At 29.6% G+C, this 25,244-nt stretch overlaps 10 protein-coding genes and 1 non-coding gene across 11 annotated transcripts; 5 read left to right on the top strand and 6 right to left on the bottom strand.

Annotated features, from left to right (window-relative positions):
- Positions 1 to 932: 932 nt before the first annotated feature.
- Positions 933 to 1,004, top strand: SCDLUD_001291. Its single transcript has one exon. It is a non-coding gene; the product is annotated as a tRNA-Gln (tRNA).
- A 387-nt stretch (positions 1,005 to 1,391) lies between these two features.
- Positions 1,392 to 3,125, bottom strand: PHO84 (phosphate transporter PHO84; the record flags this gene model as incomplete). Its single annotated transcript, XM_046080241.1, has 1 exon — positions 1,392 to 3,125. One exon carries the CDS (start codon positions 3,123 to 3,125, stop codon positions 1,392 to 1,394), a length of 1,734 nt encoding a protein of 577 aa, XP_045937573.1.
- A 3,032-nt stretch (positions 3,126 to 6,157) lies between these two features.
- Positions 6,158 to 8,980, top strand: RSN1 (Rsn1p; the record flags this gene model as incomplete). Its single annotated transcript, XM_046080240.1, has 1 exon — positions 6,158 to 8,980. The coding sequence occupies one exon, from the start codon at positions 6,158 to 6,160 to the stop codon at positions 8,978 to 8,980; it is 2,823 nt and encodes a 940-aa protein (XP_045937572.1).
- Positions 8,981 to 9,752: 772 nt separating this feature from the next.
- URA5 (orotate phosphoribosyltransferase URA5) lies at positions 9,753 to 10,436 on the top strand (the record flags this gene model as incomplete). Its single annotated transcript, XM_046080239.1, has 1 exon — positions 9,753 to 10,436. The coding sequence occupies one exon, from the start codon at positions 9,753 to 9,755 to the stop codon at positions 10,434 to 10,436; it is 684 nt and encodes a 227-aa protein (XP_045937571.1).
- A 238-nt stretch (positions 10,437 to 10,674) lies between these two features.
- On the bottom strand, positions 10,675 to 11,373 carry SEC65 (RNA-binding signal recognition particle subunit SEC65; the record flags this gene model as incomplete). The annotated part of the gene is made up of 1 exon (XM_046080238.1): positions 10,675 to 11,373. One exon carries the CDS (start codon positions 11,371 to 11,373, stop codon positions 10,675 to 10,677), a length of 699 nt encoding a protein of 232 aa, XP_045937570.1.
- Positions 11,374 to 11,845: 472 nt separating this feature from the next.
- On the top strand, positions 11,846 to 12,802 carry RRN9 (Rrn9p; the record flags this gene model as incomplete). The annotated part of the gene is made up of 1 exon (XM_046080237.1): positions 11,846 to 12,802. The coding sequence occupies one exon, from the start codon at positions 11,846 to 11,848 to the stop codon at positions 12,800 to 12,802; it is 957 nt and encodes a 318-aa protein (XP_045937569.1).
- An 11-nt stretch (positions 12,803 to 12,813) lies between these two features.
- Positions 12,814 to 16,146, bottom strand: MDM1 (Mdm1p; the record flags this gene model as incomplete). The annotated part of the gene is made up of 1 exon (XM_046080236.1): positions 12,814 to 16,146. One exon carries the CDS (start codon positions 16,144 to 16,146, stop codon positions 12,814 to 12,816), a length of 3,333 nt encoding a protein of 1,110 aa, XP_045937568.1.
- Positions 16,147 to 16,768: 622 nt separating this feature from the next.
- TMA23 (Tma23p) lies at positions 16,769 to 17,536 on the bottom strand (the record flags this gene model as incomplete). The annotated part of the gene is made up of 1 exon (XM_046080235.1): positions 16,769 to 17,536. The coding sequence occupies one exon, from the start codon at positions 17,534 to 17,536 to the stop codon at positions 16,769 to 16,771; it is 768 nt and encodes a 255-aa protein (XP_045937567.1).
- A 560-nt stretch (positions 17,537 to 18,096) lies between these two features.
- On the top strand, positions 18,097 to 19,236 carry PRP24 (U6 snRNP complex subunit PRP24; the record flags this gene model as incomplete). Its single annotated transcript, XM_046080234.1, has 1 exon — positions 18,097 to 19,236. The coding sequence occupies one exon, from the start codon at positions 18,097 to 18,099 to the stop codon at positions 19,234 to 19,236; it is 1,140 nt and encodes a 379-aa protein (XP_045937566.1).
- Positions 19,237 to 19,264: 28 nt separating this feature from the next.
- NUP188 (Nup188p) lies at positions 19,265 to 23,731 on the bottom strand (the record flags this gene model as incomplete). The annotated part of the gene is made up of 1 exon (XM_046080233.1): positions 19,265 to 23,731. One exon carries the CDS (start codon positions 23,729 to 23,731, stop codon positions 19,265 to 19,267), a length of 4,467 nt encoding a protein of 1,488 aa, XP_045937565.1.
- Positions 23,732 to 24,240: 509 nt separating this feature from the next.
- On the bottom strand, positions 24,241 to 25,086 carry PPA2 (inorganic diphosphatase PPA2; the record flags this gene model as incomplete). Its single annotated transcript, XM_046080232.1, has 1 exon — positions 24,241 to 25,086. The coding sequence occupies one exon, from the start codon at positions 25,084 to 25,086 to the stop codon at positions 24,241 to 24,243; it is 846 nt and encodes a 281-aa protein (XP_045937564.1).
- Between the last annotated feature and the right edge of the window lie 158 nt (positions 25,087 to 25,244).

Below are 25,244 nucleotides of genomic sequence, written 5' to 3'. Positions count from 1 at the left end.
AATTGTATTGTGTTTATGAGGGAGGCAAAATAAAAAATAAAGTGTTAAAAACACTACAAAACCAAAAAAAAGAATAAATTAAAAAATTAAAAAAAAAAAAAGGCAAATCGTGAATTTTGTTTTTGTTTATGTTTTGAAATCAGATCTTTTTCTTTTTTTGTTTACCATTTTTAATTTTTTATTTGAACATTTTAAACTTTTTATTTATTTTGTTTTTTTTTTGTAGAAAAAGAAAAAAAAAAAAAAAAAAAAATGGTTTAAAAAAATGCTAAGAAATACGCGGACAAACCACAAAAATGATGCGTACATACACAGAAAACATCGTATCTCATCCTTTATTTATAACGGAGTATCCGGGTTAAAGTAAAGGTAAGTGATGGGCCTAACAGTAAACGGCTGCCAGCAAAACGTGTTTTTGGCCATGCCAAACGACATTTTTATTCAAAAAAGATAGTTTTTCTTTTCTTTTCTTTTCTTTTTTCTTTTCGGTTTTCAATGGTGTCTCATAAAATCCTATCATTTGATATCTTATTCTATGAATAAGATTATCGCTAGCACAATCCATTTTATAGATATTCATGTTCTGAAGTTGAATAATGTTCCTCGTAGTTTGTACAAAATAAAAAAAAAAAATAATCACAGGTCGGGAAATTCCTTAAATAGGAAACTTTTCTAATGGACAATAACAAAATGCTGAAAAAGAATAATGCAAATTACGAATGAAAAAAAAAAAAAAAAAAAAAAAAAAAAAAGACGATTATAAATTTAATAGGCAATATATAGGTTATAATTTTATCAGGTAAAAAAGTATATAAAAAGATCAAGCAACAAACTATTACATCTGTCTTGATATAGGTAGTAAAATATCAAATATGTTTATTAACTCTGATTCACAGTATATAATCTCAGCGACGCTAAATTTACGTCTTTTAGGTTTTATAGTGTAGTGGTTATCACTTTCGGTTTTGATCCGAACAACCCCGGTTCGAGTCCGGGTAAGACCTTTTTTGTATCAGGTGATAGTGTCTTTTTTTTTTTTTTTTTTTTTTTTCCTTCCCCTCTTTCTTTTTTTATGGAAAGTAATAGGTGACTGTAGTCCACCTAAATTTCAACTAAGTTAAACTAAGGCATCGCATGATAAACTGCATAAAAAAATTATATTAAATGTCAAAAAACTAGTAGAATTATAAACTATATATAGATATATATGAAAATGGTATTTAATATTAGAGTTAAATATACAAAAAAAAAAAAAAAAAAAATTAGTTTCTAATATCAAGATTTATAAATTATATGAAAAATTAAAAGTTATAAAAAAATAAATGAATGTAAAACAAAATGAATAGCATCTCTCACCTAGTACCCTAAGAAAAAAAAAAACAACATAAAAATCACTGACCTTCAATATCGGTGCTAACTGAAGAATTACCTGGTTCGGCTTCATGCTGACCAGCATATTTTGAAGGATCAATTTCACCGTGACATTCTTCACTAATTTGTTCCAAGGTCTTTCTTTTTGTTTCTGGGATTAAAAATGATGAAAACAAACCAACCAACATGAATAAGGCATAAATTTCCATGACGTGTGGTAACCAACAATTCTTCTTTAAACCTTTCTTAGCACAATCATGGTTAATCAAGGTACCCAAAACAGTTTGGGAAATAATAGCACCAACTTTACCACTGGCAGCTGAGATACCGTGTGCAGTAGATCTGTAACGAGTTGGGAAACATTCACCTGGAACAATGAAAGTAGTAGTGTTTGGTCCGAAATTTTGGAAAAATTGACAGATAATATATAAACCCAACAAACTACTATCAGTTAGTCTATGGTAGGCGAAACCAATGGCACAGAAAAATACAGTCAAAATGAAAAAACCCATAATTTGGATTGGCTTTCTACCAATAGTATCAACGGTGGCAATAGAAACCCAGTAGCCTGGCAAAGAACCGGCACAAATCAAAATCAAGTTACCAACGGCAGTATTGTATAAAATTTCGTAAATATTGTCACCACCAGCATAACCAATAGCTGACAAAATAACAGCAGTGTTCAAACCCAAACCATAGTAGGCAATATCCAACATGAACCACGAACAAGCAGTACCAAACAAAATCTTGAAATGTCTCCATTTTGAGAAATGATGAATAAAATCTTTAAAGGATGCCTTTGGTGGAGTAATTTCAACTGGTTCGACAGCGGTTGGAGCTCTTTCCAAAACATTAACTTCATTTTCGTCGGCGTTACCAGTTTGACCGGAAACAAATTTAGAAGTATCAGCAGCAGCCTTGTTAACTTCACATTCAACATCCATAGTATAACGTGGTGATTCTGGAATAGTCAATCTATAATACAAGGCTAAACAACCTGGAAGACAACCCATACCAACTAAGATTCTCCACATTTGATCACAAGCCTTTCTACATCTAAAGTCACACTCCTTACCATTGGCAGCATAGTCCAAATCTTTCCTGTAACCGGCGACCAAAATTAAAGCCAAAATACCGGCAGACAATTGACCACCAGCTTGGTTGGAAAAGACAGCACCCATAATGGCACCTCTCCACTTGGTAGTAGCAAATTCAGAAGTAATAATAGAAGATAATGGATAATCACCACCAATACCAATACCCATAACAATACGGTAAAAGGTCAAGATAGCAACAAAACTAACACCTGGCATTTCACCGGTAGTACATTGCAATAAAGTACAAGTAATCATCAAAATCAATTCACTACCGTAAATCTTTTTACGACCAACAATATCAGCCATAATACCAAAACCAAATTGACCAATGACAGTACCAACTGAAGTAGAAACCTTTAATAGAGTAGAAGTGGAAGATGGCATACTACCTTCCCAGTTGACATAAGACATCATAGTAATACCCAAGTTAATGGCAAAGATATCATAAGAATCTGTTAAAAAACCGACACCTGCAACCATAATGGCACGAACATGATACCAACCAAACTTGGCGTTATCGATCTTTTCTAAAGCCAATCTTCTTCTTTCTAAAGGATCTTCGATATGCGCAAAATCATTGATATAATTGTGGAACGCATTATTACCACCCTCAGTATGAACAAAAACTTGAGCTTCAGTATCCTTTTCAATAGACATTGTTATTATCGATGTTTATTCTTGTTTATTCTTGTTTATTTTATTTTTTTAAAATATCTCTAGAAATAAAAGATAATTAAGATAAGAGATTATGGAACTTGAGAAAAAAAAAAAATTCTTGATATACTTTGATCCCTTTATATATATATTTATTTATATCAAGGGAAATCAACAACTTTCTTTTTTTTTTTTTTTTTTTTTTTTTTTAATTTTTTAATTTCATCTTTCTTTTCTCTTTTCTTTTTTTACTAATATAAATTTGATTTAAAACGTGCCTTTTTTCTTCTTTTTTGTTATTATCGTGATTATTGATTGTATAATTTCTAATAGAATATATGTATATATACATATATTTTTTTTTTAATTTGCTAATAATTTAAGACACACGTGCGTCAGCTTGTAATTTATATGCATATATTTCCCTTTATGGTCTTCCCCCTGCCCCTCTTTCTCCACATACACACGCTTACCGCCCCGACACCGACGCAATTTAAATTACCATTAATTAATTATTAGTAGAAATACACGTAGAAAAAAGAGATTTATGTTATTTTTTTTTTTTTTTTTTTTTTTTTTTCCAGAAAAATGGTTGTAAAATTGTGTTAACAGCTAAATTAGACGCACGTGGGTCTGTCACTTTTCTTTTTTACCTTTCTTGTTTGGTAAGAAAATTAAGTTATTACTATTAAATATTATTGATATAGATGAGGGTCGTGTAGATATTTATTCATCTGATATAAACGGCACTGTTAAAACTTTTAGTCTTATTAAAAATAAAATCATCCAAATTTACATCACATGCCATTTAATTTTCCTTTTTTTTTTTATATGTATGTCATCAAATAGTATACCCTTTATTCATGATAATAAGAAAACGTTTTTTTTTTTCTTTTTTATTTTAATTAAGTTTGATTTAACATTTAATTATTCTTTTTTTCCACTTTAATTATTCTTTTATTCCCCCCCCCCCCCTTCATTTTTTTAGCTTCTTGCCATTACCTTAAAAATGAATCACACGACTCTGCCAGTCTGAATTCTTGATTGTCAAAAGGTATTTTTCTTCGGATATACACTATAATAGATGTAGAGGTATCTTTTTAGAATTTCTGGAAAAGTTGCAAAAAAAAATAAAAAATAAAAAATAAAATATTATTAAATAATTATAATCGTTGGTTCTTATTGTTGTCAAATATTATAATACATATTTCGTTTTTAACTGGAAAAAAAAAAAACCTTGTCACTTTAAAAAAATATTAAATTAAGAATATTACCCGGAACAGAAGCATGGCTTTCGTATCTGACTCTTTATGTATTAGCACGTCTTGTAAACACTTTTGTAAGCGCTGATTTATTATTATGGGTTTTCATATCTCTCGTATATTTTTCTATATCTTTCAAAAACGTAATTGTAAGCAAAACATTAAGGACTATATATATATATATATATATATATATATTATAAAGTAATCAGAAAATAAATTTTGTATACTTTTATCTTGAGAATATGATTAAACTTTATTTTTTATTCTCAACTTGAATGTTTCATTATTGTTTTACGATTTTTTTTTTTAAGGGAACTAATGTTAGATGATAGTGTTCGAGCAAGGGGTTAAAGCGAATATACTGTTCCCGCTCTGTTTCAGAGTCACTTACATTACTGTTCATTTTTTTTTTTAAATTCATTTATTATTGTTTTATCTTTTGAGAGGTTATTTTATTAAACGAATGTATGTATCAAAAAGTAATTAACAACGTAGCTGTTGATATTACGATAAACAATATCACTTTGAACGACCTATAATTTCATCGAATATTAAATTTAATTTTTTTTTTTTTTTGTTAACATTGGCAAAAGTGCATTTTAATCTTATAATCTAGTTTGTAGCACATCTTTTAATAAATGGAACACAATTTTTAGCCATCCATCAAAAAAAAAAAAAAAAAAAAAAAGAAAATTAAGAATAAAAAAGAGGTTAAAAAAAAACATTTATATCATATAAATATATAAGCGCTTACCTTGTTCTTTTTATTTTAGTTGATAAAAAGCTTGGCGTTGAATATATATTTTTATAAGGATTCTACTTACTGATCTGAGACGATTTAAATTCTAGTTATCATTTTTATTTTAGTATACGTAATTCTAGATTAAGCAACATTCTTTTTTTTTTTTTTTTTTTTTTTTTTTTTTTGCCATTGTTATTACGTTTATATCTGTGTTTCAGATATTTGGTGAAAATAGAAGGAATAAAAAAAAAAAAAAAAAAAAACTGAATTAATGGTATATAAATAATACGTGTTCACCCTCTTCGGTAGTGATGGTTAAGCCTCGTATTATTTTATTGGGAATTTATTTCTGTTATTAAAAAGCCGAAGTTTCCAGTGGTATATGATTGTCAATTACCTCATTGTCATTTACGCCTACGTGCAAAGAAGTTATGTTACAGTGCGTACAGCACGATACATAATACGAATAATGTATTAGCCTAAATTTTAAAAAGAAAAAGAAAAAAAAAAGAAAAGAAAAAAAAAAAGAAACAAGCAAATACAAATGTTTCTAAAGGGTGTTTGTTTTGAATTTGTGACTCGTACATTAAATTTGAACAATATAATCCGTATGAATTCATCAAGAATAATACGCATTGTACATTGGATAAATAAATAAATAAATTAATAAATAAATAAATAAAAAAATTAATTAATTACTTGGTTAATTAAAACGCTTTAGAACTGTACACAGACTACAAAAATCATTTTTGCTTGATTTATAATAAATAACAAATCGGGATCTTTTATCACCAAATTCCTTTTTTTTTATATACATATTTTTTATTTGAATATTGATATAAATAAACAAACAAACAAATAAAAAAAAAAAGGAAAAAAGGAAAAATGGGATGTGGAAATGAGTTTTCTTTTTTTTTCTCTTTGTTATCTTTCTTTTTCGTTCTTTCTTTTCTTTTTTCTTTCTTTTTTTCTTTTGGAAAAAACATAATAAGGGGGAAAAATAAAGAAAAAACATATAAACAGACAAAATGGGTTCTGATACCACTACTGGTACTTCTACTCAACAAGTAGTAACAAATATCATTGCTAATGGCGTGATATTTTTAGTATTTTTAAGCGGATTTCTGCTTTTAAGACTGAAATTAAAAAGAATTTATGAACCTAAATCTAGTTACAACCTAATTAATGACGAAAAAAAGCCAGAACCTTTACCCAATGGTCTCTTTCAATGGCTATTGCCATTACTAAAAAAATCGGACAATTTTATCATCCAACAAGCCGGTTTAGATGGGTATTTCTTTATTAGATACCTTTTTATCATTTCTATGTACTGTGGGGTTTCAATGATTTATATTTTCCCTATTTTATTTCCCATTAATGCCGCCAATGGTAAGGGTGAAACAGGGTTGGATCAATTGGGCTATTCCAATGTTAAGCATGACAAAAGATATTATGCTCATGTTTTTATTGGATGGTGTTTCTTTTGGGGGTTTTTATTTGTTATTTACAGAGAATTGGTGTACTACACTTCCATTAGACAGGCTGTTTTGGCTTCTCCCCGTTACGCTAAAAAATTAAGTAGTAAAACCGTTTTATTTCAAACTGTGCCTAATCAGTATTTAGATGAAAATGAATTTTCCAAGCTATTTGATGGTGTTAAGAAAGTTTGGATTTGTAGAGCTGATCCTGAGTTGGAAAAATTAGTTAAACAAAGAGATGACTTAGTTACGAAATTAGAAAACACACAAACAAAATACATAAAGAGTGCTTTGAAAAAAGTTAAGAAAATATTGAAAAAAGATCCAAATGCAGAGATCAGCAGTGATATCACAGAATATGTGAAGCAAAGACCCACTTACAAAGCAAGATTTTTGATTGGTAAAAAATATGATACTATAGATTATATTAAACAAGCCTTGCCAGAATTAAATAAAAAGATTGAAGTAATGCAAGCTCAACATAACGAGGCCAAGGCATGGAACTCTGTCTTTGTTTTATTTGTGTCTCAATATCAGGCTCAATTAGCTTACCAGGCTGTTACCCATCATCAACCTTTACATATGTCACCAGCTTATTATGGATTGGAACCGGCAGACATTGTTTGGTTTAATATGAGGATGATTTGGTGGGAAAGATTAGTTAGAACATTTGGAGCTATTGCTGCTATTGTTGTTATGATTATTTTTTGGTCTCTACCTGTGGCATTTGTTGGTATGATTTCTAACATTACATATTTGACAGACAAACTACATTGGTTGAAATTTATCTACAAGTTACCTGATCAGCTATTGGGTTTGTTGACATCTTTAGCACCTACTGTTGCGTTGTCTGTGTTGATGAGTCTTTTGCCAGTTTATATTAGAAAAATGGCAGTTATTTCTGGTTCACCAACTATGCAATACATTGAATATTTTACTCAACAGTCATATTTTGGGTTTCAAGTTATCCAAGTGTTCTTAATTACTACATTGACGTCATCTGCAAGTTCGACAGTTACTCAGATTGTAGAAAAACCTACATCTGCAATGTCATTATTGGCTGAAAATTTACCTAAATCCAGTAATTTTTATGTTGCTTACATTATTTTGCAAGGGTTTTCCATATCCAGTGGTGCTTTGTTACAATTAGCTCCATTGATTTTTTTTTATGTTTTAGGTTCTCTATTAGACTCTACACCAAGAAAGAAATGGAATAGGTTTAACACGTTAAGCTCGATGTCATGGGGAACGACTTTCCCAGTGTATACCAATATTGCGGTTATTATCTTTTCGTATTCTATTATTTCCCCAATTATATTACTTTTTGGGTGTGTAGGGTTTTTCCTATTGTATATTGCCTATTTGTACAACTTGACTTTTGTTTTCAAAGAAGCTCCAGACGGCCGTGGTATGTACTATCCAAGGGCACTATTTCAAACAATGGTTGGACTATACATCGGACAAGTTTGTTTACTGGGGTTATATGCTGTAGGAAGAGGTTGGGGTCCAATTGTTTTACAAGTTGTTTGTCTATGTATCACTGTTTTTGTCCACATTAATCTGAATCATGCATTTGATAAATTAATGACTGTGATTCCTATTGACACTATGAAACCGTTGGATGGTACATCAGATACCCCATCTTTTTCCAATATTTATTGCAAAAATAAAGGTAAAAAAAGTGATGTTCAGGAATTACCAAAATTTGAAATTAGAAAATATAAACCGGAGAATGTCAATAATAACCCATCTAAGATGAACAACGGTAGTTTTATTAGTACCAATACTTTTGAGATTCCCCAGAACTATGATGAGGACAATGAAAACAATATCTTAACAGCACCATTGTTAGCAGATGGTGACACTGCGCCAATACCTCCAGCTAGTTGGTGGAAAAGATTCTTATTACCTCACATTTATATGTCGTACAAAATGGCGAAATTCAAATTACCTGAAATCTACAGTTTACCTGATCCAAATGAGTTCACTGAAGAAGACCAAATTGAACATGCGTACGATATTCCAGCGGTTAGTGCTAAATGTCCATCTGTATGGATTCCTAAAGATCCCTATGGCTTTTCCACTATGCTGATTAATGAAGTTAGTGCCGTCGTTAATATTAGTGATAAAGGAGCCTTGATTAATGAGAAAGGACAAATTACATGGAGCCAAAATCCACCAAATGAAGACGGAGTACAGGATGAAAACGAGGAAAAAGGAATAAATGATGGAGGCGACAGTACGGATGAATTAGAATATGGTCAAATAAAGTTTGAAGATACAGGTGCCCTTGATGTTAATTATAATGATGTTGGAAGGAATCCTGATGTTGAAAGAAATCCTAATGATGATAAAAATCCATTTAGAGATTAAAGAGTGTTGTAAAGTTTTTTATTTTATACATATATATATATTTTTTTTTTTCATTTCAATTTGATAGAATTTTTGTTTTTTACCCTTTAATTTTATCATATAAATAACATAATTATTAATTCGTTAACATTTTTTTTATTTTCGTTTGATTGTCTAGTGACTTTTACAGAGTTGTTGCTATAGATATTTTGGATTGGGTTTCCAGTTTAGTGGGATTAAATAAGATTTAAGTTATCCGGGTATGAAAGACTTGGATGCAATTAAAAAAAAAAAAAATTTTTTTTAATTTTGTAATAAAAACCGAGAACGCTGGCTTGCTTTCTCGGTTTTTTTTTTTTAATTTATTATTTCGGCTTGTTTATTTTTTTTTAGTAAATGTTATCGGGCTGGAATTAACAACGCACTGCGCAATCCACGTTTGTAATCCACACGCTCAGAAAAGAAAAAGAGAAAAGAGAGAAAGAAAGAAAGAAAGAAAAAGAAAGAAAAAGAAAGAAAAAGAAATATAAATCTTTTTTAATTTATTTTCCATTTTTCATCTTTCTTTCTTTTTGATTAATTCATACCAAATCTCTTATTTTCCATATCCAATACTCATTCCATTTCTCTCCCACTTCCCTTCAAACTTATCTCTGAAGAAAAAGAAAGAGAAAAAAAAAAGAAAAAAAAAAAAAAAAAAAAAAAAAAGAGAAAAAAAAAAAATTAAAAAAAAAAAAAAAAAAACTTCCTCTTTTTTAAGAATCAAAAAATATCAATAAATCCAAATATAAGAATGGTTACCGGTTTAGAGGATTACCAAAAGAATTTTTTAGATTTGGCTATTGAATCTAATGCCTTACGTTTTGTTAAGAATGACGGCGATGAATTCATTTTAAAAAGTGGCCGTAAATCACCATACTTTTTCAACTTGGGTTTATTGAACACCGGCAAATTACTAAGCAATCTGGCTACTGCTTATGCTATTGCAATTATTCAATCGGATATTAAATTCGATATTATATTTGGCCCTGCATATAAAGGTATTCCTTTGGCTGCTATTGTATGTGCCAAATTGGCTGAAATCGGCGGAACTAAGTTTGAAAAAATTGCCTATAGTTTCAACCGAAAGGAGAAGAAAGACCACGGAGAAGGTGGTAACATAGTTGGTGCCAGCTTGAGCGGTAAAAAAGTTTTAATCATTGATGATGTGATGACTGCCGGTACTGCTATTAATGAAGCTTTCCAAATCATAGCCGAAAATAATGGACAGGTTGTTGGGTGTATTATTGCCTTGGATAGACAAGAAATCGTAAACGAATCTACCAGAGAAAGTGCTGTTCAACATGTTAGCAAGAAATACAGTATTCCTGTCTTAAGCATTGTGAATTTAAATGATATAATTAAATATTTAGATGGAAAATTGACTGGTGCTGAGAAAACTAAACTAGAACAATATAGAGAACTTTATGGCGTTTGATATTATATCCTTATCTGTTTCATTTTACTACTATTACTATCACTATCACTACTACTATTACTATTACTATTACTATTATTATTATTATTATTATTATTATTATTATTATTATTATTATTGAATTTGCCTTTTAATATATAGCATAATTCTTTTCTTTTTATATCAATATTTGTATTTACTCATATATATATAAATATACACCAAAAGAAAAAAACAAAAACAAAAAAAAAAAAAAAATCTATCTTCTGACTAATTTATATTTATTTTTCTTTAATTTCTTTTGCATATTTTTGCTTAACCCGTTTTCAATTGCTTTTGGATTTTCTGAAACTGTTCCTGCCGATGGATCTTTAGCAGTATAAATGTCTTTAGTCATTGGATTGCCAGCTAAAGTCAATACACTATCAATAGGAACTATATCATGTGTACTCCATTTTGTTTTTGGCAATTTTTTAGCATCAATTTCAGGTATACCTTGAGAATTTCCATATGCGTACTTATGGTGTATTTTAATAGTTTCTAGAGAAGTAGGTTCCATTTGGGTCAACTTTAAACCAATTTTAGCAAATATTTGCTTTTTACTTTCTTTCTTGGCAATATTATTTATTAACACACAACCAGAATTACCCCAGTCCTGTGGATGCTGTTTTTTAGGATTAAATAATATTTCATAACGTAATTGTAGACATACTTCTGCTATGCTTTGTGCCAATGGATTTTCTATTGAAAGCTCCAATGGAACTCTTCTTCCTTGTTTTAACGATCTATTTTTATCAAAATAACATGGGTATATTACTGAAAACTGTTTAACCTTGGCACTATTAGCTTTTTTGGCGTTGGAAACAGAAGATGGAGGGTTTGCCGTTGTAGAAGGTGAACCGAATTCTTCTAAAGACATTTCCATGTTGTCTATATCTTCATAATTATCTAAAGACATATTTTGTTCTTTTTTTTTTTTTTTTTTTTTTTTAATTTTTCCTGTGTATTGTGCCAGGTTCAATAAGTTGGTTAATAATTAACGGAGCAACAAGTAATAGCAAAACGACAAGATTAAAAACTAAAAAGTGAAAAAAAGAACAAAAAATGTTCAAAGTAATTGTAATGATTTTTGTAATGATTTTTTTTTTTTTTTTTTTTTTTGTCAAAGTTTTCTCGCTACGAAAAAGTCAATCTATAATTGAAATGAAAACATATCCGTAAAATATAATAACCGGACAATTGGTGCTCGGACAGAACTGAAAACCCGAGGCGAAAAATAAAAAAAAAAAAAAAAAAAAAAAATTGTGAAAAAAAATTGTGAATAAATAAGCTACTAAACTGCTTTTCTCTCACTACTTTCTAACATCTTGTAAATACACAAACAAACAAGTAGAGAAAAAAAAAAAAAAAAAAAAAAAAAAAAAAAAAAAATGAACGAAATCAGGCAGTATAATGATATTTTGAAATATTTAGAAATTCAACATAGACAAGATTTAGCCACTCATCTGTATTCTACTTTTCTTTTAAAAAAATTGTTAAAATTGGCAAACGGTACTGATTACAAACACAATGTTTTGATTGATAGATTTATCAATTGCAATATTAAACATGCATGGACTTTATGGCCCAATGAAAACACTGATATAAATCCCAAAACAAATGAAGTGTATTGTGACAACAGCATCAGTCCCTATATAGACAATAACCGTATGCAAATGCTTCTAATTGAATTAAGTAGCATATGGAGCAAACAACTATGCGAGAAACATAATAGAAATATCGACCTGGATTTAGATAGTTTGGACATTCCTTTGCCCATTGTTAATAAAATATTGAACAGGCTGGATTGTCTATTCAAGCGTTTAGTTATTCAACAACTGAAAGTATCTGTGGATTTTGAAGAAAATGAGCAAAAAACTGGATATACTTATAATATATCTTCTGAGGACCATCCTCGTACTGACCGTGAAGATAAAAACAGTCACCGGGTTTTTAATCACATGGACATTTTGACTAATTCCATGTGTAATACAAAACAGCAAATATCGCTAATTGATAAAGTGCGTACACTATTTGAAGTATTACCAAATACATTATTCGACAAATCACAATTTAAAATTGATGACGCAAGTCTGCAACCGTTTGAAAATATGGGGAAACCATTGAACGAGGATCCTGCATATATAGCTTCCAAAAAAACCGTTAAAAAATTAAGAGTCTCCAAAATGAATATAAGTGAAAGAGCTAAATATCAAAATGCCATCAATAAGGACAAAATAATAAAAGACTTACTGGCCATCAACAAAACTGCGATACGGAAAAACTCTAAAGAGAACAAAAATAATAAAAATCTATATAGTTTAAATGATTGTTTAATTGAAAAATGATAGAGGTATTATTATATAAATAATTCTTGTACCACCAAGTCTAGTATATATAATATCAAACTGTAATTTAACCATCTATTTTGCAACATTTCATGTAATAATATAGCACCACGCCTCGACCGTTTAATCCCAACACCTTTTAGACATGTTTCTATCATTAACTTTTGGAAAGATATTAAGCTTTTCTTTTTCAAAAAAAAAGCATCAGGCTCAGATCCATTATCGTTCTTTTGGGCGTTTTCAGTTAGATAAACCCTTAAAAGTTTTAAAGAATACGATATTTTGTCACTGGAAGTCACTTTTTTGATGGTATCTTTAATGTATTTTTCAATAGTTCCTCCCAGCAATTGCTGCAAGATAACTATAATAGCACGGCCTCTAATCGAAGTTCCCTTTTCTATTTCAAAAACAGTAGCAAAAAGATCTGTTAGTGATTTAACAAACGAATCCTGTACTTTGATTGTCCTAGTAATTATCACATCATTTGCATTGTTGCCGCTAGTACCAGTGCTACTGTTGCTGCTCGTAGTTATAATAGAACTCTCAATATCGGAAGAACTAATGCCCATGCTGGGTGCAGCTTCATACTCATATTCATCGTAATTAGTACCATTATTATTACCTCTGTTACTTCTTCCAGAGACAAAATCTATGAAAATTGGGTCCTGACAAATTTGGGGAACACTTAACAGGTGATTTAGGTAAATTTCAAGTTTCGTCTTTCTTTGTTCAACTAGGTTATTTTTATTGAAGTTTAATTCTATCTTTGCTGGAAATTTAATATTCTTAAAAAACGAACCATAAATTTCTCTTAAATAATTGTTCAACCTGACAAACTCACTGAATCTCTTAATTGTTTGCCAGCAACGCACTTGCGCATTGATATCAACATACTCCACTGAAATATTGTAATAAGTGACATCTCTTGAGGTAAAATAACTCGGAATAAAAATTTTGGTGTTATTAAACAAAAACATATCTCTTTGAGTTAGTGTCATTTTTAAGACTTTTTTGTATTCTAATTCTCTTTTAATATTTCTTTCAGATTTGCGCAAAATATGAAGTTCAATTTGATTATTGGTCAATTCAGCCTTTAAAATTAAATGTGATAAAATTCCAAGTTGTTTTTCTAATTCAGTTATAGTCATTGTTAGTGAGGTGATGTCTTGTTCATTATACTCATCCACTGCGTAGTCATCTTCATAACCAGTATCATTTTCATGACGAATATCATCACTCGTGGCTCCATCATCATTTACTATCTTGTGAGGTTCTTGTTCATCCTCCTCAAATAAATTAGGTTTATGTTTAATTTGCTTATTACTACTGCCAATATGACTACTATCCTCATCATCTTTGAATAAGGAACCATTACTTTTATCATCACCAAACAATTCTTTAAATTCATTCTCATCCAGTTGCTCCGAAGCTTTTACCTTTTCAGATTCATTTAAAATATCACCTAGAGCCTTGGTCAAATTACCATTGGTTATAATTTGTACCGTATCAAACGTATCCCTTAAAATATTATTGCTAGTAACGCCTTGTTGCTCTTCATTTGGAACATCGATATGTGATAACAAATAAAAAAATTCTTTTGAATGTAAAAAATGATTAAAACTACCACTTTCCAATATTCTAAAGGCATCTTCTTGTAATAATAATAATGACTGTCTCGAATTACTATACGTGCCTCTGCCACTGTTAACGTAATCTAGGATATTTTCATAATCTAAATCATGCTCAAACCACTTTGTCAACTTTTTTGAGTATTTCCGGAAAATGTCCTTCACATCATCCTTATCACTTTCGATGTTAATAACCAAGTCTCTATTTAGTTGGGCTGTTTCTAGTGGATCCTTTATTTCCTCTACATCTTTCCAAAATTGCATCAATATCAACAAATCAGGTTGACATCTTTCAAGAAAAAGTTCGTAACACGTTAAATAAGATCTATTATTCAAAATATTGGAGAAGTTCATAGTCTTGATGTTTTTTTCAAAATCTTTTAATAAAGCCATTGTACAAATATGGAAATTATTATTATTATTATTATTATTATTATTATTATTATTATTGTTGTTGTTGTTGTTGTAAATAATACGATTATTGCAATTGGGTGATATTTTTTTTTGTATCAAGTTTAATAACAATTCTAACCTTTTCCTATAAACTTTGGCTATTTTTTTATCATATTTATATGAGGTTGATTGTAATTCCAATATCTTATCAAGCAACACGTTTTTTTGGTATTTCAAAAGATATGTATTAGAAATTGAATTCGATTTCTGCAAAATAGATTCAAATTCAGTACCTGATGTGTCTATTTTTAAGCCATCTAAATAGTTACTTAATAAAATGATTGAAGTTAATGAAGCATTTTTACTCTCACCACTAAAAACTGGATATTTTTGATCTGTGGATAACGTTTTGGTCATATTAACCATGGAGTCAGTAACTTCTTTGGATAAAGCCTTTCTAATACTCTGAACTTGCTTTTGTTCCTTCAAAATTTGTTCAGATATTTCTACAATTTTACCATTCCAAAAATTTGGTTCTGATAACTTATTAACTAAGGGTTGTAAAATGGTACATGTTAAAATCTCTCGTGTCAATGAAGAGACAATCGGTGAGCTTAAATCTTTTTTCGAAACTAGAAATTCAGGCAAAATTAAAGAACTGACCAATTCTCTCAAGTGCGATTGTATTTGTTTATCAAATTCAGCGCCTGAGGTACCTAAAGAGATTGCCTTATGTAATTTAAATTGTTTATTGAAAAGTAAAGCTATTTCCAAATCCGTTTGCTGTGTATTGTTATGAGCCAAACTTTCAACTCTTATACGTGAGTATGTTGAACAATGTTTTTGTAATATAGCTAGGGCTTTAGCAAATAAGTTAGCAGCAAAATTATCATTTTCGAGCTTAGAAGTAATATTCCCAATAGCTTCCTGAAATGTTATTCTTAATTCTTGCAGAAATGCACAATCTTCCTGATCATTAATGGATTGAAACCATGGTGTAATATATAGTTTTATAACTTGATCTATCAATTCCAAAATTTCTTTTGAAACATCTGGATATTCTTTTGCTAAGTACTTATCAAAATTTTTTCTACTATCATTATTATTATTATTATTATTATTATTATTATTATTATTATTATTATTATTATTATCCCTTTTCAGGTTTATTGGTGGTAATTTTGAAGGAGTCGGAGTAAGGTTTACCTTTGCTGAAAAGGTAACAGTAATGTATATTAATAATGAAACTACAAATGTTAATGAAAATAGCAATATAGGAACATATTTAAAACCTATGTATAACAATATATTCAAAAGCGTCATTTATATGGTAAGTGAGGGAACTGGCAAAGGGAATACAAGTTCACATATACCATGAATAATTATTCCAGAAACCAAATAAGGAAAATTGAAAGGAAAAAGGGGGAAAACCAAAAGTAGAAACAAGTTGTCTAGCTTGGATTTTATTAGAAATTTTGTCTTGATAAAAAGTATCTTAGAAATATTGGATTCATAATTATGTGGTAGCATACTTAGTAAAAGTTACGCGGTTTGAGTAATTGACTATGAGAGATATTTTTTTTTTTTTTTTCTAATTTGGGAAAAAAAAAATATATATATATATATATATATATGCATATTATATGCTTCTTGTACGGTAAAATCTCGAAATATTAATTGTACTTGCTGATATAATTTAAATAACGACAAGAATCGTGTCAGCACATAGAGATTGTAATATAAAATTAGATAACTTTAATATATGCTTTTGATAAGTACAACTTGTGAATTTATATTAGAATATTTTTTGCAAACGATATATAATGTATAAAATTGAATTATGCAAAATAAAATACACGATTATAACAGCATTAGTATTTATTTTAAAATGTATTAATATACAGAGAGTATTAGTTGAAGATGAGTAAATTATCTTTATCTTCTTTTATTTTTCTACCTTCTCTTCCCTTTCCCTCTTAGTCTGCCCTAGCTTCTTTTCTTTCTTTTCTTTCTTTTCCTTCTTGTCGTTCTTTTCTTTCTTGTCTTTTTTTTCTTTCTTGTCTTTCTTGTCTTTCTTTTCTTTCTTTTCTTTCTTTTCTTTCTTTTCCTTCTTGTCGTTCTTTTCTTTCTTGTCTTTTTTTTCTTTCTTGTCTTTCTTGTCTTTCTTTTCTTTCTTTTCCTTCTTTTCCTTCTTTTCTTTCTTTTCCTTCTTTTCCTTCTTTTCCTTCCTTTCTTTCTTTTCTTTCTTGTCCTTCTTTTCCCTCTTTATCTTCTTTTTACTCGTATTAGGTTCTATTATATCATCTCCTTCCATTTTTCTTTTTTTGTTATTATCATTTACAATCACCACAGTAATTTTATCATTATTTTCATCTTGAGTTGTTGATTCTAAACCATTTGTACCCTTTAAACCTTCTCCTTTAACAAACCATTGGTATAAAGGCGATTGTTTTTTTGAAAGACCGGAAGCTACCACGTCTTTTTTCTTCTTTTTAAACTCTATCTTATCACCATTGGCTACACTATCCAAATTTTTTAAATGTCCATCAAATAACCTTTCCCACCATGCTTCACCGTCATCATGATTATGCAAATTACCCAAACCCTTTTTATCCTTCTTATGCTTAACTAATATAGGTTTTTTCAGACCACCTTTTTGTAATGCTTCACCTTCGACCCAACCATATGATTTCAAATATTCTTTACCGTCCATATTCTTCTTTTGGTCCCACTAATACATATATATATATATATTTTTTTTTTTTTTTTTAATAAGTATACTTTCAATATGATTATGAAAACTTCATATAGTAAAACAGTACAATTGCAGCAATATTTTTATAGCTGTATTGATCGAATTATTACTTTTCATTAACAGAATGAAATTAAACACATCTTTATAAAAAAATCTGCATGAAAAAAGAGAATAAAAAAAAAAAAAGAAACGATGATGCGCTTTCTCAAACCATGTTTAGAATTAACCCGGCTTTACTTTTATATACAACAACAAAGCCAATAACACATCTTTTTTTTTTTTTTTTTTTTTTACTATACCAAAAAATTATTTTATGGCAAGTCAAATTAAAATGGATAAAACCATCAACATAAATAAAGATAAAATCAAACTTTGATGTATTATTTTAATTACCTTAAGTAACCTTTACTCATATCACAAAATCATTATATTTGAATATATATATATATAAGAAATTAATGAAAAGAAAATCAAGTGTTTCCATCTTTTCTCCCTTTCCCTAACATACACACCTCTCAATGGATTCCAAAACCTTTAAACGTAAAGCCGATGAGGATCTTGACACTCAAATAGCACCACCCAATAAGATAACGACTAACAAGGAAATACAACACAATAGAGAAAATGCCACTCTTTTAATCCGAAATTTACCTCCAAATGCAAATGTTAACAAGATAAAAAAATTTTTTAAAGGATATGGAGAAATTAAGAATGTCGATCATATTAAATCTTTAATGGTGGCTAAAATAGAATTTACTACTCATTGCGAGGCTCTAATTGGTTTAACTAGGACCTTGAAAAAATTTAATGATAATGTGGTAACTGTTAAGTGGTATAATTCTAATTGCACTCTATGGTGTACAAATTATCCACCAAACTATACCCTTCAAAATTTAAAACAACTGTTTACTCAATTTGGTGGTACTGTTTTAAGTATACGGACACCATCTTTAAGATATAATTCTAATAGAAGATTTGCATACATTGACATGCTCGAAGAAGAACAAGCAATTGAATGTTTAACAAAATTAAACGGCTTCCGAATTGAAAATTATACATTGGTCGTTAAGAAATCAGATACTAGCAACAAATCTAAAAGAACTGACACAGCTTTGAGAGATGGAAGAGAAATAATAATTTCCAATATTCAAACTGATATTGATAAGGAACAATTATTAAACCACATTCTGGATGTTGCCCACATAGAAACTGATGCTATAGAAACCTATACCTTCCCACCCACAACTCCGAATATTGCATTTATCACATTTAAAGATAAAAATACGGCAGACATTATCTCTAAGTTGCATCAAATAGATTTTGCACAAAATAAAATTTATATCAAAAGAGCCGATAAAAAAGCTTATTTAGAAAGGCAAAAAATCAAGAAAATTTTGAATACACGCCGTAATAACCCACTTTATGATAAAATTATTAAACTCTCGCCTATTAATGACAAAACTTCGAAGGAAAAACTGAAATCAATGATAATCTCAAATTCCTCGATCAAAGCTGAAGATATCGATAATATTTTTTTAGTCGCTGATCAAGGGTTCACTTTAATAATATTCAAAGAAAGCAAAGTGGCTGCCAAATTCATGTTAGGGTTTAATAATAAAAAGATAAATAGATCAACCATGGTATGTAATTACTTATAATATACAGAAAAAAAGATTTTGGAAAGTTTTAAATTTCCGTAGAATAAATAAAGTCTTGCAATTCCCTTATTTGCTCAACAATTTGTTTAAGAAAAAGAGCCCTGGATTCCGAAGTATCTAGTTTTTCTTGCTCCTCACTGTTAGTTGCAACTAATCTAGAATTCAAAAATTTTGGATGCGTCAAAAAATTTGCAAAAGCATTATATAGATCCTGTCTTTGGTCATCGGTATTTAGTCCCGGTAAAGTAACATGCGAATTTAGTATATTCATCATTTTGTAGAATAGAATTATTTGGCCTGTTTCTTGGATAAAAGCAGTGGAAACCGTCAAATTTTTATAATCGGACCAACTATTTATGGCAAATGTTATTTGGTTATTAAAATATTTTGCAAACAAACAACATTCGTTCACCACTTTAGAACCAAATTGACTTAATAGTTTTAAAACAATCGATAATAATCCATTACACCAAATATCATATAACTTTCCGCCGGTTAGATTCCCCTTTTGAATAGCTACAGAAATAGGACTTTCCAAGATCACAGGAAATAAGCCACTCATGATCAATTTTTCGGACACTGGTTCAGAATGACATAATTCTAATATAAAAGTTAACGACACATCGGCCAAAACAGCTTCATTATTTTTAGATTTTAATAAATGCGAACTTGAATACAAATTTACAATTGTTTTTAACATGGAAGAGTTTGATAGAATATCAGCAAGTTTCATATTAAAGCTCAATGGCGGGTTCAACTCTCTAACTTTGTTAAATAGGGCTAATAGTAACATCAAATCTTGGATTTTATCATAAAAACAATCTTCTTTTAAATCCGTTGTTTTGGTAACTTGAACTAAAATCTTGGTACAAAGCAATGCTGTACCCTTAGCAAAAACTTCTTCAAAAAAAACTAACAACTCTTCATCAATCCTGTCAATAAATCTTGGAGTGGCTGGCGCCATACTAAAAATCAACAATATCGAACGTAGAGTAGATCGGTAATAATTTCTATTCGTTGAATTTACCAAATCATCCAACATGTCATTGTCATGATCACCGATTTCTTTGGTTCTTGGAATATCTATCAGTTCACATAAAAATTTGGTTAATGCACCTTCAGGCATACTCTTTTTAGTCTTAAAAAATGAATACAAAATATAGAAAACTAATTCTAAACGTTCTAAAGATAATTCTGGCAATGTTGATTTCTTATTAAATCCCAACAACAATTGAACAACTTCAATAAAATAATCATTTAAGGGCACAGTGGTTTTCCTTATGTATGAAGTTATTAAAGCACCAACAGACTTAGCAGCGGCAAGCTGGCAGGCAAAATAATACATTTCAAGGGAGGCTGCAATGACTTTCCCCCTAATATCTTGTTTCCACTTTGGATCTTGATCTAAAACTTGATCCAAAAGTTTAATATTATAAGTGTTATCCTCCATTAAAAATGGTTCCAACTTAAGATGTGTCCAATTTTCATTGAAAAGCTGTTGCATTTTAAACGGTGACAATATAGCATTATCTGTCCAATTCTTATTGTCAAGGACTAGTATTTTTGAAACCAAAGCAGGGAAAGCTGGAGAATCAAACAATTTTTTAAATGGTGTAAAATTACTAGTAAATAAATTGAAGGAACAATACTCGGCAATTTTGGACACTAACCTATATTTATCTGCTGTATCATCCCCTGCTAGTTCAAATTTCTGTAATTTGTCAATAAGTTTGTCTATTAGTAAATCGTTGGAGGTGTTTAAGTTTGATTCTGGCCAAACATTTAATGCTGATATTATAGCTGTTAATAAATTGGTGGCTGCAGATATCGATAAAGTATCTATATCTAATGCCTGTTTTTTCAAAATACTTAATAAAGATTTTTCATTTATTTTTAAGGAAGAACCTTCCTGGGATTTGCTGCCCGTTAATAATAAAACTTTTAAGCCACCTTGGGTACTCTCCATAACTTTACTGAAAAACTGATACACACTTTTTGAAAAGGGTATATCTCTAGGTTCTAGTTGAATATCGTATGAAATAGAGGCAATGAAGGAATCATATGAATTCAAAAATGACAACAACGATGGTGGCTCAATATTGCCTTCGCTCCATGGCGCCTGAACAACACTCGTAAATAAATCAATAACGGAGCAACGTAAATCGTAATGTAAGGCATAAACTTTGAAAATATCGTCTGCATTTTGGAAAATTTTCATTTCTAACGTTGAAAGCGGGAAATTTAACATGGGTCTAATCTGCACCAGAACATTGGCCAATTTAAAATTATTGAAAACCATTGATTTATAAAGTTCTGTTGATTCTTCTAAGGCAGATTCATCCAACTTCAAAAGCTTTATTAAGGAGTTAACAGGGCGAACATCTGGGGAATTGGATTGTAAAAATGCATCAATAATAACATTAGAGCAAGGAATTTCGGTGGACCTAGTACTATAAACATTGCATAAGATGTTATAAAATAAAGTTGCCAAGGAAGATCCTAATCTAAACCTGTATCTTAATTCTTTAAACTCCCAGTATTGATAGCTTTCGTAAGTATGAATTAAATGTATGATTAATTTCTCCAAGATTTCATTTTTAGTCCTCACAGAAAATTCTGTGATGACACGTAAAGAATCTTTAAATAATTCTTTAACCAACTCAATCAACACTGAAGTAAAGCCATATTCTCGATATATTAATTCGTGGTTTAAAGCGTTACTTAAGGTTTGTCCACCTTTATCTAATAACGATGACTTAACCAAATGAGACCAAACTAGGTGTGAGAAATTTGGTAACAACGAACACATCAACCTAGTACAGCTACATAAAATATCCAAATCGTTTTTTTGCAAAGCTTGCTCAAAAATTTTGAAAATAACGGACACCACATCTTCTTCGTTAGTAATGAAAGCGGAAGTTTCTTGTAATATGTCAGTGGCTCTTTCAATAGAAGTAGCAATGTTCTTGGTCAATAAATCAATAATACTGATTAGGAATTGCCTATTATGATCATCAATTGACAAATACATAGTTTGTAAATTTTGTATTATGGAACCCAGAAGGGACCAGCCGTTATAGTCGTACATAAATATAACAACTGTATCACTGTCATCATCGCCCTCCTTTGACATTGAAGTTGGTACTATTTTCCCTATGGTGCCTTCTGGAATGGGCAATAGAACATCAGGATTTAGTTCCAGTGGTGGAACAACCAACAAATCCTTTTTTAAGATAATTACAGTTGAAGAATCCTCGACCAAATCGTAAGCAAAGCTGGATAGTTTAATTTTTGTCGCATAAGTGTTGCAATGTCTTAATTCAAAATTGGAAAAATCAGAATTAGTTGAACCTAAATACATAAATGGGAACAAGCCGTCGTTAATTAGTGGGAATTTTTGTCTTAATATGACCATCTGTGATTCGAAATCCTTATCAATTAAATAAGATTCAACTATTTCGGAGGGAGAATAATTTAAAAAAGTTGATACACATTTTGCAACCGTTGCACTCATTGGAACATAATAAGACATAATTTTCAAATAGGTTATCATAATAACCATGTAGAACTTGTCAAATTTAAAACTTTCGGCTAACTTACCCAACTCTTGGAACACGTTTGAGCTTTCTGCAATATACGCTAATTCATGTACATTGTATTTTAAAGGGTCTGAAGAATCTGTAGAAATAAATTGTATACAATACAAAACAAATGACCAATAATATACAAGAACTGGTTGATTTTCCATAATGGATTGGTTAGTTAGAATAGTAGTGTTTAATTTGTTCAATTGTTTTCTATCTGAAAAAACCTGTAAATCAATATTTATGCTGTTAGTTTTGGTATTTAACCCAAGCATCAACAAAGTGTTAACAATTATTAGGCTTTGAACCAATTGCGAGGTTTCTAAATTCCCCGCAAGAGAAACAATATTTTCTAACCACATCACGATTTTATCGAGCGGCAAATCATCATAATTTAAAGTAATAAAGGTTAACAATTTCAATAGCTTGATACAATATGTAGTGTCATAATGGTTATTTGATTTCATAAATTTATTTTCCAAAAGATTCAATATTTCATCAAAAAGAGTTAACCTATTGTTGAAGACCAAATCCAAATATTTCTTTTCTCCATTGTTGAGTAAAAACAACAATGTATTTATAATATTATTTCTCTCGATAAGGATATGTTCTTTATAAAAGTCAATGTTGCTGCATTTTTCATATTTTTGGGAAAATCTTAAATTTAACTCTTTGATGATGCTTAAACACCTTTCTGCATTAACATTTAGACTCTTAGAGATAACATTTGCCAATTGCACTATATCTTTATTAGGGGAACCTTCCGTATAATTAATTGAAGAAGTTGTGTTTAGTTCAATTAATTTAAGTAAGATGGAACTTTCGGGATCTAAATATTGAGTTTTAAAATCAGCAGAAATATTGCCGTTAGAATATCTCAGCTTATTATAAATGCTGGTAAATGATACCATGGTAATGTATTTATTATTGATTTAGATGTGAATCTTCCTGTCCAATTGTGTTGTATTAGATGAATGATTGGAGCTTTAGACAAAGGTGGTTTTCATGTATTATAGATAAGTTTAATAAAAACAACAAAGATTGTAAGAATAATTCAAAAAAAAAAAAATTTTTTTTGTTTGTGTTTATAATTTTTTTTTTTTTTTTTTTTTTTTTTTTTTTTTTAAGTGTTGAAGAAAATATATATTGAATTTTCTAGTATTAGTTAAAAGAAAGGATACGGACACCTGCACAAACCAAACACACGGACATTTAGATGTCGGATATATATATATATATATATATATATATATATATATTTTTTTTTTCTTTCATCTTTTTATATCTGTGATTATGAATTAATAATTTGGAATGAGAGAAAAATAACAAAGATATAGACAGGAATACTTTTTTTACATTAATATAAACAGTTACATGGTCAATTTACAACTTTTTTTTTTTTTTGTTGGAAAGCAAAATTCTATTTCAAATAACACCATGTATTGATACTTGGGTCAATTGGAGCATCCGGTAATCTAGTATCTTGAATGACATTGAAACCAATATTATTCGTACTATTATTAATCCAAGGTTTATCTGTATAATCAATATTATCATAATTATTAATTAACGCTTGCCAAGCTTTATGACAATTTTCAATAACCTGGATCGTTTCATCCACATTTTTGTAATCCCCAAAAAATTTATTTTTAGGTTTACCACTTGGAATCTTATAATCTCTAAACCACGTTTTTGTTGCGGCTAATAATCCTGGAAAGTTTTCCGCAACATCATTTAAATCATTAACCACATTTGCTAATGGATCTTTAATATTAATACCAATGATTTTCCAATCTAATTCACCATCATCAATAAGGGCCAAACTACCCAATACCTTAACTTGGACAATGTCACCCGTACTTAATATGCCGGTATTACCAATTTCACATATGTCTAATGGATCATTGTCACCCTTTAAATTGTCCATGGATGCAATTGCTAGAGTAGGATCTTCCCATGTTTGTGGAATGGCCCCATAATTATGGATGTAACCATGGTATGGGAATATATTATTTACAAATCTTAATTTGCCCTTTTTTGTATCTTGAACAATAGGATTTAATGGGATGCTTTTACTAATTTCAAATTTAGCGTTGCTCCAACGTGGAACTTCAACAACCATATTTACAATATTTTTGTTGGAAATATTCTCAAAATTTCTTAATTGTATATCATGAAAGTACGAACCTGCATTATGGTTCGGTAACTTTAGATATTGTTTAAAATTTGAGGTAAATTTAGCACCTTGCTGGATAAAACGATTCATTTAAAGTTGGTTAGAATAAAATTTAATTTGGTTGGGTGTAGTAACAGAGGGCTTTTACCAATGTTAAAAGTGGTTCAATTGTTTTTCTTTACTTTTTTTTTTTTTTTTTTTTTTTTTTTTTTCTCTCCTTTTTTTTCACTTTTTTCTTTCAAAAAAAA

Source organism: Saccharomycodes ludwigii, chromosome I, assembly GCF_020623625.1.
Source record: "Saccharomycodes ludwigii strain NBRC 1722 chromosome I, whole genome shotgun sequence".
In the NCBI taxonomy this organism is placed as follows: Eukaryota; Fungi; Ascomycota; class Saccharomycetes; order Saccharomycodales; family Saccharomycodaceae; genus Saccharomycodes; species Saccharomycodes ludwigii.
The sequence above is the reverse complement of the archived record's forward strand: the minus strand, read 5'-3'. Positions and strand labels throughout refer to the sequence as shown.